Raw genomic sequence first — 17,689 nt, 5'->3', positions numbered from 1 at the left:
CAGGGGTGTGACTGTTGAAGTCAGGAAGTGGATTTGAACTGCCCCAAGCAGGCAAACTTTCTGGCCCTAAGGGTCCTTGAGACACAGGACTTTTTATTCTGGATTTTTGGGAAGTAAAAAAAAGGACAGTTGGAATTTGTCACTTTCTCAGAGGCAGGGGGCACATGTGGACCAATGAAAATTAAAAAGTTGAGAGTCCATGCAAAATTACTAACATATAGTTATGGTTAGGTAGACATTAATTTAAAAAACCAACCTGGAGCCTGACCAGGCGGTGGCACAGTGGATAGAGCGTTGGACTGGGATGTGGAAGGACTCAGGTTCGAGACCCCGAGTTAGCCAACTTGAACGTGGGCCCATCTGGTTTGAGCAAAAGCTCACCAGCTTGGACCCAGGGTCGCTGGCTTGAGCAAGGGGTTACTCGGTCTGCTGAAGGCCCACAGTCAAGACACATATGAGAAAGCAGGCAACTTCCCTGGTCTCCATCTTTCCTCAGGGCCAGGGAACCTCATCGGGCGGGATGTGCTGTACTAAATAAAGCTTTTGTTATTCCACACACACAAAAAAGAGAAAACAATCAATGAACAGCTAAGGTGTCACAACACGCAACGAAAAACTAATGATTGATGCTTCTCATCTCTCCGCTCCTGTCTGTCTGTCCCTGTCTATCCCTCTCTCTGACTCTCTCTCTGCCTCTGAAAAAACAAACAAACAAACAAAAAACCCAACCTGGAATCTATGTACATTAGTTGATTATCCCATGAAAGGAAGACTAGACTGACACTAAAAATTTCAGAAGGACATAATTTCAGAATAAAGGACAGCACGTCAAGTTTGATAGTGTTGAGTTTATGAAAATTCACACCATCTTCATTCATGAGCTTGGCCACCCCCTCGGTCTGCACCTGCCCAGGGGAACTATAGTTAGGAGTAATAATAATGGGTATCACTGAACAACAGATACCTTCTATTTTTATATTCTCTGTAAATAAGTAAAAAACAAAACAAAACATTCCCCCCACTTTTTTTTTTTTTAAATAAAGCCAGCTCCTGAGGCCGAGAGAGGTAAACAAACTAGCCCAAGGTCGCATGGTTAATAAGGGACAGGGTGGGTGAGAACCCAGGTATGTGTCGTATTAGAGCCCACCTGGTTCCCCATTAGCCTGGGAGTCAGCAGATTTGAGATGTGGTCCCCCTTCTCAGCTGTATGACTTGGGGAGAATTATTGGCTCATTTAACAGACTTTCTTAAAAGTCCACTTGGCAGTCTGGAAGGTGCTGGGGAGGATTTGAGACAGATTCCCTCTGTCCTGAGCACATATTTTGCCAGGCAACAGCCAGCCAGGATGGTGGAGCCCAGTATAGGGAGTCCTCGAAAGGACTCCGGGGTCCGTGACTTGGGCTGACTTGAAAGGATTTCCCATTACTGCTTTATAGTAAGAACTACCCAAAATTCTTGGTAGCTCCAGATGTTTCTTAGACTTAGGCATGTCTGAGAAACTGTAACTGGTAGCTATTAGTGTAAGTTGGCTTGGGCCTCAGATGATCCATTTGTAAAATGGGTACAGGGCAGGTGGCAAAGAAGCAGGCTGGAGGTGAGGCCGAGGGTGGTGGGGTTGTGGAAGCCGGACCATTGCTGCTCATCTCTAACCAGCTAGGGGCCAGGCAGGAATGGGGCCTGGTGGGTTCACCTTCTTATTTCTCTTGGAAAGGAAGCAATTCAAATTGCCCTGTGAATTTTCTCTATTCTTTGGTAACGTGGGTGGGGCTCAAATGAAACACATCCCTGGGCCCTGATGCATCCCGTGGCCTGCCAGTGTGGGCTCCTGTTGACAGCTCCCAAGTCTCAGAGAAGGGAGGCTGTCTTTGTGTCATCGTGGCAAACCCGGGCCTGGCCTGGCATGCGGAGCGGGTTGATGCTGGTGAAGGATGCTGGTCAGGGCCTCTGCGAGGCACCACTGCATTCTGTGGCCTTGGGTTTCACCTCTGCAGCAGCTGCAAAGATAGACCAATAAGGCCTTTGGATTCTGAGCATCCACCTTGTGGGCAGGACTCCATGTACCCCTGCTGTCCTTGGCTCCCTCAGGTCTCAGAGACTACCCATCGGTAGGTTTTGTGGGTCGCCCGCTTTCCTTCCACAACCACATCTGTCCCTTGTCGCTTGGCCTGAATAGCCTGTGTTATTGCCTACATATCGTCGTTGGTGACTCTGGCCTGGGACCGGGAGGCAGATATCTGCCAGCCTCCCCAGCCCAGTAATCAACCCGGGACACCTGCTCTCTCCTGCTTCCTGGGGTGCAGCCAATGAGACGCCTTTGGGAGGGTGGAGTCCAGATGGGCTTATAGACATATTATTTCCCCTCGTTGGTTCTGGAGGGAACTGTTTAAGTAGTAATGAATCAGATGTGGGGAGGGGCGCGGGGGATGGCTCAGCAGTGACTAATCCAGGGGAGGCTGCCTGACCCACCTTGGAACCCCTGGCTTGGGGAGGAAAGGAGAGTGGGCAAAAGCTTCTAGAATCCCTTGACTGAGAGTACAATTGGGAGTCCATGTTTCCTGCTTCCCTAGGTGCACCTCACTTCTATTCTGTTGTCCTCTTTGCTCACACATCAGGGTAACAGATGTAAGTCGGGTGTATCTGTTCCTACCTGCCAGGAGAGAGGGGAGAGGTGGGGGCCGGTCGGTGCGGTTTACGTGGGCGCCCATGTGCGAAGCCACCGTGGACATCGGGGCAGATGTTTATATGGAGAGGGTTCGTATTCCTCAGCTTGGCCACATGGGAGGTGGTTGTGTCTCTCACTTCATGTGGGCAGGTGAGGCCATGAGAGGGACAGTCAGATGCCCTCTGTCACAGGATGGGTCGGTTCTGTGGACAGTCTCGAACTCGGGTCCCTGAACCTAGCCTTTCTGTAGGGTGGTAGATGGGCCTGTGTGGTATGTAGGAACAGGTCCCTGGAGTCCTTGTCCCCACTCAGGCTTCACCCCGCCACGTGCGTCTGCAGAAGTCTGGTGGTCCTTGGTCCGACATTAGGAAATGCTGCTTAAACAACACCGATGGTGGTCACAACCGCAGTAATAATAGCATCGCGCCTCTAGGTTGAAACATAAAATGTTGAGAAAATCAGGTGGTACACAGCTGAGGCGGAGAGGCTGGAGGCTTTAAAGGCATCTGCACAGAGGGTTAAGGGGGCGGGGGGGGGGGGTACAGAGCCCAGGTGACCGGCAAGGGCACACCCGCATGCAGAGTGGCTCTCGCTGCCATCCCCTACCCTGGGCCAGAGATGCAAGGAGCTAAAGGCGCAACCAGGTTACATAAAAGCCTTTATTCTGTGTTCTTGGCTGGCAGTCTTCTCCTGCCCTCCCCCCATAGCCGCCAACCTTGTCCCACCTGTGTCCTGCGCAGGAGAGGGCCGCTGACCCAGATGCCAGCAGCAGCCTCGCGGTTTTTGAGCTCTCTCTCTTCCCTGCGGCAGCTTTGCTCCAGCAGCCGTGACTGCCTGTGGCTGCCCGTGGCTGCCCGTGACTCCGGGCTGGCTTGTGTCAGCTCCTGGAAGGGAAGAGGCTAGAACAGCCTGGCGGGCGGGAGGAGAGGGGACTGCAGCACCCAGCTGGGGACCCCGGCTGGCCCCTGCCTGTCTCCTCTCCCATCAGCTCATCCTGTGTCTTTCACTGGGAGTGTCTGCCTCTGTCTGTCCTCTTGGCCTCCGTGTCTTGTTTCTCGCTGCGTCTCTTTCCCTCCACGTTTGCAGGCCTGCCTGCCTCCCGGGACTCTCTATGCCTGCGCTATGCCTTTGATGCAGTGACTGCGGCATAGCAGTTCAAAACAGAGGAGCTGTCACTTACCAGCTGTGACTTCATTCAGCAAGTGACTTCTCTTCTCAGCTTCGGTTTCAGTATTTCCACACAAGATGGATTGTGACATCACCTGTCCCCTCGCTCTGTGCTGTCCCTTCTGGTCGCCGGGATCCACGTGTAGGTGTGGTCAGCACTTGGGATCTGTCGTTGAAGGAATTAGGTGGCCTGCTTCTGTCCCTGGCCTTTATGGACCAAGCAGAGGCCGACTCCCTGGGTTCCAATCCTGATAAGTGACTTTATTTTTCTCTGTCTCAGTCTCCTCATCTGCAAATTAGAAATGACTTTCCAGGATTTTATGAGAATTAAATAAGTTAAGCCCTTAGACCAGTGCTTGGTCCAGGGTACCATTCAGGAATCATTTTCATGTTTACTGTGCCAGGCTTTGGGCTCCGAGCTCAGGCAGAGGAAAGGGCCCCCAAGTCCCCCAAGCTGCTAAGAAGTAGCAGGCAGCAGGAAGACTTGTCAGCAGCTCATGGCCTGACGGGCAGAGCTGATGTGGGGGTACGGGTATTGTGTGGCTGAGGAGGCGCCTGAAATCGGGCCTTCGCGGGTTTTGATGGCAGGAGGAGGAATTGAGCAGAGAAAAGTGTCTGGGTTCTACAACCCTGGCAAGATGTCACTTAGTTATGGACCCAAGCAATCCTTTGTGACCTTTTCTGAGACTGGCGGTCCCGGGTATAATCCAGGAGAAGGCTCAAGGACGTCCGAAAAGCTTGAGTGATGAGGGGTTTTCAGCTCCCTGGTCGGTATGGGAGGGGACAGGGCCTGCATCTCTGTTGGCTGCTACAGCCGGGTCCAGAACAACACAAGGAAACCTTTGTCATCAAGGTCCTCAACAGGTGGGGGCTGGTCTGCAGCTGCCCAGCACTCAGCCTGAGCTAGCCAGCATCACTGCCTGCAAGCGGTCCAGCTGGCGGCCCTCCTGCGTCCTCGAGGCTCTAGCTGGAGCCTCGGCTTCCTGCATCAGGCAGCCCGAGCATCCTCACCTTGGTCCTGGGCCTCCTACGCCCTCCTGTATCTCCAGCACGCTGGCATCGGTGGGGCCAGTGGCTGACTTTGTCTCTCCCTCCCCACCCTAGGCTGGATCCATGCCGTCTACACCCCTGTAGACTCCCTGGTGTTCGGCGGCAACATCCTGCACAGCTTTAACGTGCCCATGCAGCTGCGGATCTACGAGATCGAGGACAGAACGCGGGTAAGACGGCTTCCTTCCCTCTGCGTGCACATGCCCGGCTCCTGAGCTCTGTGTGTGTCTGAAGACAGGTTGTACCGAAGTCCTTCTCAGGGCCCCATCCCTCCTGCCCTCTGCCTCAGGCCAGGCCTTGGTCCTGCTTCTCCCGGGGAGGGGTTCCCATAGGAGCCCCTCCTAGGGCCCTGGCAGTTTTCTGTTTACCTCTAGGCTGGTGGCAATCAAAACCCCCTTGCCGAAGAGGAAGTCTCTTGAGAAAGCACCTTGCTATGTCAGGCCTCTTCCTCCTTCTCTCCTGGAGAAGGGAACGAGGGAGTTAGGGGAATTTTGCCGTGGTTGGTGCCGTGGTTCACAGGGGGGGGGCTAGGCCTTGGACAGAAGGTCATGTCTTGGTCATGAGTCCTCTGGGGACCCTAGATGTGATGCAGAGGCTGAGGAAGCCAGGGTCTGTGATTCCCCCGGTGTAGCCTCTGAGCTCCGTCTCCATGTCTGCAGGGGTGCGGGTTGACGGTGATGGTTACGGCTTCTCAGACATTGAGTTTCCCCCAGTCCTACACCCCAGGACCTGACGTGTGCCCTCTGCTCCATTCCATGAGGGTCCTCTGAAAAGCACTGGCTACTGGGAACTTACCACTTTCTTTCCTGTGCTAGAACTTGACCAAGAATCCTCAAGCATTTGAGGCAGGTTGGCAGGTGGGAAACTGGGGCAGAAAGGGCCCATTTCTTCCTCTTTTTTGTTTTTCTTACAGTTATTTAAATATTTAGCCTCTTTTTTTTTAATTGAGTCAAGTCACATACAATTAATCTCTCCATTTAAAGTGCATAATTCTCCCTGACCAGGAGGTGGCGCTGTGGATAGAGCGTTGGATTGGGACACAGAGGACCCAGGTTCAAAATTCTGAGGTCGCTGGCCTGAGCGTGGGCTCACCAGCTTGTGTGCGGGACCATAGATATGACCCGATGTTCACTGGCTTGAGCCCAAGGTCACTGGTTGAGCAAGGGGTCACTCGCTCTGCTGTAGTCCCACCCCCACCCCCGTCGAGGCACATATGAGAAAGCAATCAATGTACAACTAAGGTGCTGCAATGAAGAATTGATGCTTTTCATCTCTCTCCCTTTCTGTCTGTCTGTTCCTGTCTGTCTCTCTCTGACTCTCTCTCTGTCTCTATCCAAAAATAAATAAATAAAAAATAAAGTGCACAGTTCAGTGGCATTTAGCACGTTTGCAGTGTTGTGCAGCCATCACCTGTGTCTAGTTCCAGGACATTCCTCGCCCCTGAAAGAAGGATTTCTCTATTTGTGGTCACTCCCCGTTCCCTCTGCCCCAGGTTCTGGAAAGCACTGATCTGCTTCCCATCTCTGTGGACTTGCCTGTTCTGGACCTTTCATATACATGGAATGGAACCCTGTGACGTGGCCTCTTGTGTCTGACTTCTCTCTCTCAGCGGGACGACGTTCGGCCCCACCTGTGTTGGAGCAGGTGTCGGTGCTTCCTTCCTTCTCGTGCCTGAGTCACATTCCACTGAGTGGACAGGCCATATCGTGTCTTCTCGGTCTTTGCCACAGAGATGACGTTTGTGCCCCAAAGACGGGTTGCTGTGGTTGGACCCTTGAAACATCTTGTAGGGGCAGGAGCCCTGGGCCCAGCATCCCTGCCTTTCTTGGTCTTGCTTTCTGGCCTTGGTCTGCATGGAATCACATAGATGAGTCAAAGTCTTAGCCACTGTGTGTGTGTTTGTGTGTGTCTGACCTTTTTAGCAGCCCTGTCCTTGACGGACCCTGTTTCCCAGGGGCCACCTCAGCCACATTCTGTGGCCAAGCGCAGAAAAGGGAGCGTGCCCATTGTTAGAAGGCGTGTTTGCTGCCTGGGAGGCCCAGCACTGCAAAGACTGTGTCTCATCTTGGACGTTTGTTCCTTTCTTCTTTGCTACCCGCCCAATGTCCCTTTCACCATGTGGGGGGAGGCCTGCCCAGCCCTGGGCTGGAGGATGTCATACCGTGGTAACGGCACCATTTGGGTGCGAGTGGTCATCTCAGAGTCTGGATCAAGTGCTGTCTGGGGCTCTGGCCAACTGTTCTCTGGCCGGTGCTGAGGAATGGGCCAGTTTGTTTGGGAGCAGACTAGGAAGGGCGGGTGGGGTAGAAAAGGGAAAATCTAGAAAGAGGAGTCAGGCCCGTGACTTTCCAGGCAATTCCTGAAAGCCAGAGTCAGGCTGGGCTTTCTAAAACTTTAACTACCCCTCCCCACCCCAGGAATCTGTACCGTACATCTCAGTGAATTTGGGCCCCACCATTCTGTGAGGAGCCCAGTTCCCCTCCCCCCTCAGCAGGAGACGGGGGGGGGGGGGGGAGGTAATGGAGTGTAACTTCAAGCTTCTATGGAATAACACACACACACACACACACACACACACACACACATGTCCAGATGAGCTTTCAGGGTCCCCTCCCCCAAGGCCCACTGTCCCTGTTGTCTGAGTGGACACCCCATCTGGTTTCCCCCAAACAGGTTGCTGGGCGGGGGTCTGGTGGACAGGCTGGGCTGGAACCAGCGGCAAGCTGTTTAATCTGCTTTGATTTCTGGTCCTTGGTGAGGGCTTGTCCACAAGGCCCAATTGTTCATGTCTTAGGAGTCCAGGCAGACAAAAGAGGCTGGGGGGAGGGCGCCGGAAGCCCGAAAAAGTGCGGGGGCTCCTGGTCTGCTCACTATGGCTTAATTCATTCCTTCCCTGCAAGCTGCTTAAGGAGGTTGTGGCCCTTTTCATGTAATTTTTCAGGAGTCCTAAAACACGGCTTTTCTTGGAAACTAAATGCAGGGGGCAGAACAGAGGACATTGTCTGTCTCTAAGCCTCGTGGTGTGAGTTCGTCTTAGAAAAAAGAATTTGCTTTTTGTGGTCCAAACTCCAATGGCCCTTTGAGAACTCAGACTGACCCCTGGATGGGAACCCACTCCCCACCCATCTGGACCCGAGGAACCCAAAGGTTCTCCTAGGTTTAGGAAGCCATTGTCTAGCTCTCACAATTGTAATTTTTCCTGGACTGGATGACCAGTGACTTGACCTGGTGTCCCGATGACGAGCACAAACAGGGGTGCTTTGGGACTGGGGGTTTCCCTCTCCTGCCCCCGTTGGAGAGTAAATCTTTCCCCTCTCGTTCTAAAAACATCAGAGGGTGGAAGAACCACGCCAACGAACGGATGTGGTGAGCACATTTACTATTTGAAGATAGGGCCTCAACAATAATCACTACATATTTTTAACTCCAGTTAGATTGATAAGGGATAGGGATGGTCCAGATGATCATTAAACTGCTGTCTCTTTTTTTATTTATCTCCCCCTCCCCCCATTGGGTCTGGTGACAGCAGCCTTCTCAGAAAAGGTAATGCCCGCATGCCCCATTCCGTTCCAGCCAGTGACTCTATTTGGAAATTGCAAATAATTTACCCTTTCTCTCACCTTTCTCTTACCATTGGACATTTTTTCCCCATTGATTTTTTTTTTCCAGGAGAAAAACAAATTTTTAAGCTATTTCCACCCACCCTCCTCTATTTTAGTTTTTCAAGTCCTGAGACCTGGGAGTTCTAGATGCACTGAAATAATACCTTCGGTTCTGTCCTCCTGAGGTCACTCTGCTGTCCGAGGAAGAGCGAAGGCCGGGCGCCTCTCCAGTGGGCCTTTGGGAACTCAGGCTGAGAGTCACCCACTGATGAACCCCCCCACCCCCGAGGCAGGGAGCAGTGCATGCTTTCTGACCGCCTTGCCTTTTGGCGGCGAACGACTCAGTTTGATGAGGCTCCGATTTTGTCAACAAATAATGTTGAGCAATCGTGTGTTTAATGTTCCCAGGCATGTGGCTGAAACCTTTTGAAGGCGAAGGGTGGAAGGCGACAACCCATTTGTAAGTCAATTCTTTGCCAATTTTGTTTCCCTGCCGTGTGCTCTCTTGGAAAAAAAAAATAAAGTAAAATTAAAAAAAAGAATTTTAAGTTTTTCATCAGCATTTGTTTTCATCTAGCTGGTTTCCCTTGGATTCAGCCACAGGAAGGGGAGACATGTCTTCCTCTCCTGACATATAGCCAGAAAAAAAAAAATTTTTTCCCCCCTCCATGATCTACAAAGATTCTCGGGCACCAAGGTGCCTGTCCATGCAGAGTTGGTTTGGACAATCTCCCCAAATTGCAAAAGTCAAAAGCAACTTTCGTGTTTTACCAGTCGGGTCAAAAGACAGAAGATGAAGTGAGATGAAGTGAGAAACGGTCTGAGAAGAGGCGGGCCAGCCTGTCCTCAGATTGCTTGAGGTCTTGGCCGTCTGTTCCGGAGCAGGGCTGGGGCTGAGACACCCCCAAACCTTTCTTCACAGGAGGTCAGGGTCTGCCTCAGGCTAAAGAGCCTCTTTTCCTTTTTAAACTCCAGAGGGCACTGATCTGGTGACTGGGAATACAAAACAAAACAAAACACAAAACAAAAAAGGTCATTATTAAATGTACTATCCCAGCAATAAAACTGGGGTTCTTGGGAAAGTAGCTGGAGCCAAGAAAACCACGAAATGATGTTCCGAACACCATGCATATCTCCGCCCCCCCCCCCCCCCCAAGCATGCAGCTGCCAGGATCTCATTCCCAAACATACCACCCACCAGAGAGGCAGAGAGGTCACATGGACCCAATCTGCAGATGGGAGAAGTGAAGCCCCCCAGCGTGGGAAAAGGGCCTCGCAGTGGGGTCTGGATGAGGAACTGAGAGCTGGGACTCTTAAATGGGGCAAGGTTGGGGGCTTTTCCAGGCGGGCACTGGCAGAGAGGCAGGTTATAGCATCTGAGGGTACATGGTGGACTGGGGTCTGCTTGTCTTTGTCTGCGTCCTACATGTAGAATGTTGCCTGTTGATTGTCATCTCAGAAAGGAGAGTATGCTTTTGCTTAATGCCCCACTCCCTGAGTTCCTGCGAGATAGGAGAGGTGGATGGGGGTCTCTGACCCCTGCAAAGGTCCCTTGAAGCAGACATACCCTCAGCGAGAAGGCAGGTGAGCAGGTCAGGCAGGCATGAGTGTGGACACACAGGGTCTGTAAGTAGCCTTGGAGAAGAGGGGCCTGGCGGTAGGAGAGGGACCACCCTCCCAACACTGTCCGTCCTCCCTTGCCTGCTCGGGATGGAGTTTCTGGAAGGTTCATCTGGGCCAGGGCTGCCTGTGGTATTGCTTCTTCCCTTCTTTTGCTCTCATCTCACCCATATAGACCCCATGTGCTGCCACCCATTGGAATCCCCCTGGGCCCAGCCAGGGCTTTTCACAGTTCTGGTGCATGAAGCTATGAGCATCTGTATTTTCCTCTCCTATATGAAACAGCCGAAAGGGGATCTGTCTGGACTTCTGCTCCAGACCTGGGGGTGTATCCCTTGGTGTTGGGGTTACACGGAGGACTTCCTTGGGCCCAAAGGACTTTCTTGGGAATACAGACTGGGCAGTGCCCGGTGGTGGTGGAGAAGGAACAGGGAGTCGATTCCTCTGAGGCCCCGCCCCTAGAGCAGGCGAGGCCACACCCCTCCACCCTCATTGTCCAGCCTGGTGTGTGGCCTCTTCCCCCAGATTGTAGGAGATGCTTACTTAGTAATAGCCTGTCTGCACGTGGGTAAGGTTTGGGAATTGATTTCTGTTTTTCAAAGGGGAGGGTGGGGATGGCAAAGTTGGGGAGAGCATTTTTTTAGAACAACCAGGAGCCCATTTCTGCTGTAGCTAGAATCAGGCAGTGGCTTGCATTGGTGGGTCCCCGCACCCACAGTCAGCAGATCAGGGGACAACTTCTTTCTCTGCTCCTCACAGAAGCACAAAGCGGACCTCATCTGCCTTCCCCAGCGGCGCGCGGCTCAGGGAACCTTAAAATGAAGCTCTCACCTAGGCCCCTTCCTCCCCTATTCCTCCTCATTTGAGCATGCTACTGGTGTTTCCCCTCTCAGCGCCTTCCTCCTGCCCTGCAGCCCGCCCCCCCCCCCCATTATTTTCCTTCACACCATTTGTGCTCTTGAGAAGATGATGAAAATAACCGCCCCCCCCAAACCTCCATCCCCTCGAATCTCTCCTGCATTTTCTCCTTGGCCCTCCAGAAACTGACCTTGGCCCCTGGCTTTTTGCTTTCAGGTGCAGCCCAAATTTCGTTACCCCTTCTACTATGAGATGTGCTGGTATGTTTTGGAGAGATACGTGTACTGTGTGACCCAGCGGTCCCACCTCACCCAGGAATACCAGAGAGAATCGATGCTGATTGGTGAGTGAGCAGCAGGCCACACTGCCTCGGCCACTCGGCTGGGGCAGAAACCATACTTTTTTATGTTTTAGTGGGGCCCTTGAGAGTCCCTGGGTTCTGGGGATTCGTCTGAGCCCAAGTGTTGGGCAGATTCCTAGAAACACCTTTGTAGGGGGAAGCCTCTTGTTAGCTTCTCACTTGGAATACAGAGAGAAAATGAAATCATGACCCTAAGAGAGTCACGTTGGTGGACTTCAGGTCTTGCTGGTGACTCTGTGGTTGTGGGGAGGGCCCAGTCCTGGACATGACTGCTGAAGTGGGTTCTTTTTATTCCGTAGTAGACACCAGCGGACTCCCCCACCACCACCACCCTTCGTGCCCTGGAAGTTGTTTTTTTGTCTACATAAGAGCAGGCCCATGAGATGCAGCCAACCTCCCAAATACCAGGCCAGCTTTGAGCCAGCCAGGGGTGTGGCCCGGGCTGGAGATGGGCAGGAGACACAAGCCTGGCAGAGCGATGGGATGGGTGGTTTTGAGCCGCAGCTGCAGTGTCTTGCCCCGCTGCTGTTACTTAAAAGGACATTCTTCCTCTAGAATGCTCAGGCCTTGTATCTTGATGCACAGATGCCCGCCTCGAAGTTGCATTTAGCTGTGACAGTCCCGCTTCTTCCCCTCTGCTCTATCACTACTGAGGGGTTTTCCTGGATGCGGAGTCCGCTGTGCCTCCGTGATTTCATCTTTCTCATCACGGAATAGAAAAACTATTTTCCTCACTAAACCTTCTTCCTTCCTTTGACTCCTATCCTTAGTGACTTTAGGGATTGGTTTCAGGTGGGCATATGATGGGAATCAAATATATCTACTGGGTTTTTTTCTGTGAGAGAGAGAGAGAGAAAGGGGACAGACAGGGATAAACAGGAAGGGAGAGAAATGAGAAACATCAGTTCTTTGTTGTGGCATCTTAGCTGTTCATTGATGGCTTTCTCATATGTGCCTTGATTGGGGGGGGGACTACAGAAGAGTGTATGACCCCTTGCTCAAGCCAGCGACCTTGGGGTCATGTCTTATGATCCCATGCTCAAGCCAGCGACCCCACACTCGATCTGATGAGCCTGTGCTCAAGCTGTATTATCCCACATTCAAGCCGGCGATTTTGAGGTTTGAGCATCCCAGGCTGACGCTCTGTCTACTGCGCCACCACCTGGTCAGGCTCTGCTGAGGTTTTATTGGGAAGTGTTCATCCGTCTCTCAGAAATTGAGTTTGACTGGTGGGGAGCAGGGGTTGGGAGTTCTGTTGTAAGTCCTATCAGGTGATGCGACATTCTGGTGTGAAAAATACCGAAACCCTACAACCTGCTCTTCTGAAGCAAGCCTCCAGCCTGGGAGGGGATAGAAATGAGTCTGAAATAGTGTGAGAACCATGGCGATTGCAGTTGTTATATATACATTCCTGGGGGGACTGAAGGCTTGATTTGGTGGCAGTTCCCAGCCTGGGAAATGAGGGTCACTTCTCTCATGTGGCTATTTAGCTGTATATCCCCGATTCCGGGAGGCCAGCTTGAGCCAGCGTTTGGGTCATTGGTACCCACTTGTTTCTCAGACTTTCTTGCCACTGTTTTCTCCGCCTCTCTAGTCCCTCTGCCAAAGAGAAGGGGGGATGTCAGGGAAACACCTCATGAATGGAATGCTAGTTGTACGACAGGCATCATGCTCCGTGATGCCTTGTGTAATCCTCACACCAGGGCCTTCAGAGGAAGTAGTCTTTGCCTTATGTTTTTTAAAGAACGTTATGGGAACATAGTTCACGTAGCCTACAAGTCACTGAGTGGGTTCTCTAATGCAGTGGTCCCCAACCTTTTTTGGGCCACGGACCGGTTTAATGTCAAAAAATATTTTCACGGACCAGCCTTTAGGGTGGGACGGATAAATGTATCACGTGACCGAGACAAGCGTCAAGAGTGAGTCTTAGACGGATGTAACAGAGGGAATCTAGTCATTTAAAAAAAATAAAACATTGTTCAAACTTAAATATAAATAAAGCGGGAATAACGTAAGTTATTTATTCTTTCTCTATGGACCGGTACCAAATGGCCCACAGACCGGTACCGGTCCGTGGCCCTGGAGTTGGGGACCACTGCTCTAATGGTTTTGAGTCGTGCAGCCATCACCACAGTTAAGTTTTAGAGCATTCATTGCCCCGGAGTGCAACCTGCACCCTTCTGTTACTGTCTTACCTCATACCCTCTCCCTCAGCCTGCAGCACTCATTTGGTTTCTGTCTCTACGGATTTTTTTTTTCTGTTACTTATTTATTTATTTTGTAACAGAGACAGAGAGAGGGACAGACAGGGACAGACAGACAGGAAGGGAGAGAGATGAGAAGCATCAATTCTTTGCTGCTACGCCTTAGTTGTACATTGATTGCTCTCTCATATGTGCCTTGACCGTGGGGCTACAGCAGACCGAGTGACCCCTTGCTCAAGCCAGTTACCTTGGGTTCAAGCTGGTGAGCTTTTGCTCAAACCAGATGAGACTGCACTCAAGCTGGTGACCTGGGGTCTCGAACCTGGGTCCTCCGCATCCCAGTCCGACGCTCTATCCACTGCGCTACCGCCTGGTCAAGCTCTACGGATTTTTTATTGTTGTTCTGGACATTTAAATGAAGGCGATCACACATACTATATGCTCTTTTGTCTTACTTTTTTTTTTTTTGTAGTGAGAGAGAAAGAGGGACAGACAAGACAGGAAGGGAGACAGATGAGAAGCATCAATTCTTTGTTGCAGCACCTTAGTTGTTCATTGATTACTTTCTCAGATGTTCCTTGATCAGGGAGGGGGTGCTCCAGCAGACTGAGTGACCCCTTCCTCAAGCCAGCAACCTTGGGCTTCAAGCCAGTGGCCTTTTGGGCTCAAGCCAGCGAACAGGGGGTCATGTCTATGATCCCACATTCAAGCCAGTGACCCCGTGCTTGAGCTGGTGAGCCTGTACTCAAGCAGGATGAGTCCATGCTCAAGCTGGTGACCTTGGGGTTTTGAACCTGGGTCCTCAGCATCCCAAGCCTATGCTCTACTCATTGCGTCACCACCTTGTCAGGCACTATTTTTTTTTCTTAATTTTTATTTATTGGGTATAGAGAGAGAGGAAGAGAGAGAGACAGGAACATCTATCTGTTCCTGTACATGCCCTGAACAGGGATCAAACTGGGCAACCTCTGTACTTCGGGACAATGCTCTAACCCACCAAGCTATCCGTCCAGGTCTCTTTTGTCTTACTTTTATATGTTGAAAACTAAAATAGCAGGTGTGTTCAGAGAAGTGCAGCAACTTATCTGGGTACACACAGCTGGAGGAAGCTGAGCTGGGATTTGAGCCTGTGTCTGACTGACCCCACCTTTCTAGAAGCTGAAGGATATCCAGACCTTTAGATCGATCCCCAGAGCAGCAGGGAGACATAGTGAGTAAAGGTCCAGGGACTTCTGGCAGGGAGTTTGGGGCATTCGTCTCAGTCTTTCTTGTGATCCCTTTGTCCACATCCCCTGTAGATGCCCCAAGAAAGCCCAGTATAGACGGCTTCTCATCTGATTCCTGGCTGGAGATGGAGGAGGAGTCTTGTGAACAGCATCCCCAGGAGGAAGAAAAAGAGGAGGAGGAGGAAGAGGAGGAGGAGGAAGAGGGTGCAGATAAGGTGCCCAAGCCACCTGCCGATGGCCCTGCCTCACCCACCAGCACCCCCTCTGAGGACCAGGAGCCCCCCGGGAAGAAGCCCAAAGCGCCTGCCCTGCGGTTCCTCAAAAGGACTTTGTCTAACGAGTCAGAAGACAGTGTCAAGTCCACGACGGTGCCCGTAGACTACCCTAGGACGCCCACTGGCTCGCCTACCACTGAGGTCTCTGCCAAATGGACCCACCTCACCGAGTTTGAACTGAAGGGCCTGAAAGCTCTGGTGGAGAAACTTGAATCCCTCCCAGAAAACAAGAAGTGTGTCCCCGAGGGCATCGAGGACCCCCAGGCACTCCTGGAGGGTGTGAAGGTGGGCAGGGAGCCATGTCTGGGGCTGGGCAGCTCAGGGCTGGGCAAGTTCTGTTCAAAGCATAGCTTTCCAAGGACAGCTCCGCTCAGAGTGGCTTGGTGCAGGCCATCCTTGGGGCATGTCCATGCATGGAGAGGGGCCTCTGGTCCAGGCGAGCTCATCTAGGGTGTCCAAGTGGAGGCCGCTGTTGAGACCTGCAGGGAATCTCGGTGGAAACTGGCTCTGTGGTTGATGACTTCTTTCTCATATTTGTTGGAATTTGAGGATTTGTCGGCAGTAGGCGCTGTGGGTACACGGAGAGTGCTGCTGTCGGTTTTGGGGTCAGACTCCACCTTCCTGGTCAGAGAGATTTGTGTTCTGAGTTGGCTTTCTCTGGGACAGGGATCCATTTGAGAATTCTCTCTCTTTACTTTTTTTCTGTTTTCTTGTATGTACCGGGATTGAACCCACAACCTCGGCATATTGGAACGACGCTCTAACCAACTCAGCTACCTGGCCAGGGCAGAACATGTATCCATTTCATTTGACCAAGTGGTGCATCCTGGTGGGCTACGTGGCCCCCCGGGGTTCAGAGGTCTCCCAGTAGAGCCCAATTATTGAACCAATTTTCACTGAGCACCAGCTGTGCTGTCGGTTGGGGAACAGAAAGAAGGGGGTCATAGTCACTGCCCTCCGGTGATTCACTGTCTAGCAGGAAAACGGGCAGGTAAGGAAAGGAGACAGGGAATTAAATGCCAGTGAGCATTCTGTCTGTACTCAGGGTGTGAAAGCAGGCCAGGGCCCTGGGGTAGTTATGCAGAGGGCATTTGAGCTGGATTTTGGAGGCTGCGTAGGAGTCCTGCAGATGGGGAAGGCCGTTAGAAGCAGAGTGCTGAAGAACAGGTGTTTTAAGAACTCGGAAATAGCCTGAACAGGCAGTGGCGCAGTGGATAGAGCGTCAGACTGGGTTGCCGACGACCCAGGTTCGAGACCCAGAGGTCGCCAGCTTGAGCGCGGGCTCATCTGGCTTGAGCAAAGCCCACCAGCTTGGACCCAAGGTCTCTGGCTCGAGCAAGCGGTTTCTTGGTCTGCTGAAGGCCCGCGGTCAAGGCACATGTGAGAAAGCAATCAATGAACAACTAAGGTGTCCCAACAAAATACTAATGATTGATGCTTCTCATCTCTCTCCATTCCTGTCTGTCTGTCCCTGTCTATCCCTCTCTCTGACTCTCTCTCTCTGTCTCTGTAAAACAAAAACAAACCAATATATATAATAAATAAAAGACATTAAAAAAAAAAAAAAAAAAAAAAAAAGAACTCGGAAATACACCGGGCAGCCTTGTCCTGTTGTCATCATAATCGTGACACTCATTGAAAGCTTACCACTACCAGGTAAGAGAGCTAGGAAGGTGGTAGCTAACCTTTTCATCTACCATTCCCCAATGAGGACGTCGGCTCAGAAAGGTCAGGGGACATGCCTGGGGACAAGCCTCCTAGAGTCACAGGAAAGTTGGAGCGTCTGCTAGCATCTCTGAATACGACGTGGCCAGGAGCCGGCCTGGATAGAGTGGACAATGGTGTCTTCCGGCGTTGGGGAGTTCCTGCTCGTCAGGCCAGGCTGTCCCTCCTTCACAGCCTCTGACCCAGGAAAGATTTTTGAAGCCAAAGCTGACCTTCAGAGTGCGAGTGTTGTCACAGGGTTAGCAGCTTCCTCCTGGCTGCACACTCAGGCCCCTGTCCCATCTTCCCAGATGTTGGGGGTTTTTTTGCACTGGCTGAGAAATAAAACAGCTCAGGAAAGTGGGTCCAAGAAAGAATTCTTAGCTGCCGCCTACTGCCGCCACTACCAGTGAGTGAGTCTTTTTGTTTGTTTGTTTGTTTTTGTTTTTTGTTTTTTTTAATTTTTATTTATTTATTCATTTTAGAGAGGAAAGGGAGAGAGAGAGAGAGAGAAGGGGGGAGGAGGAGCTGGAAGCCTCAACTCCCATATGTGCCTTGACCAGGCAAGCCCAGGGTTTCGAACTGGCGACCTCAGCATTTCCAGGTCGACGCTTTATCCACTGCGCCACCACAGGTCAGGCCAATGAGTCTTGTTTTTGATCAGTGGGCTTTCCTCTCTGATGACTGACCAGTTATGATCTTTGGCTGGTGTTGCAAGACGAAGTCTTCTTTCCTTCTCTGCATTTTTCCGGGACCTCAGATGACTGCTTGTGATGGCTCACAATACTCAGAGCCCTGGGATGGGAGACGGTCCCCAAAATGAGTCAGTCTGGAGATGGCTAGGTCTTTTGGCTTTTATCGTTGTTCCTTTCATTTATAGTATATTTCCTGATTCTTAATTTTTTTTTTTTTTAAGCGAGACAGAGAGACAGACAGAGACAGAGAGGGGCAGACAAAGAC

General features: G+C 51.6%; 1 protein-coding gene across 12 annotated transcripts in view; it reads left to right on the top strand.

Moving 5' to 3' along the window:
- Positions 1 to 17,689, top strand: part of KDM2B (lysine demethylase 2B) — a 117,305-nt gene that overhangs the window by 39,747 nt on the left and 59,869 nt on the right. For all 12 annotated transcript variants that reach the window (XM_066371005.1, XM_066370998.1, XM_066370999.1 and 9 more), the window contains 3 exons: positions 4,934 to 5,049; positions 11,176 to 11,302; positions 14,823 to 15,310. In XM_066371005.1, the coding sequence (XP_066227102.1) occupies positions 4,934 to 5,049; positions 11,176 to 11,302; positions 14,823 to 15,310 (731 nt within the window). The remainder of the gene's footprint in view (positions 1 to 4,933; positions 5,050 to 11,175; positions 11,303 to 14,822; positions 15,311 to 17,689) is intronic.

Source organism: Saccopteryx leptura, chromosome 2, assembly GCF_036850995.1.
Source record: "Saccopteryx leptura isolate mSacLep1 chromosome 2, mSacLep1_pri_phased_curated, whole genome shotgun sequence".
Classification (NCBI taxonomy): Eukaryota; Metazoa; Chordata; class Mammalia; order Chiroptera; family Emballonuridae; genus Saccopteryx; species Saccopteryx leptura.
Note: the sequence above shows the minus strand (reverse complement) of the source record. Positions and strands in the feature narration are given on the sequence as shown.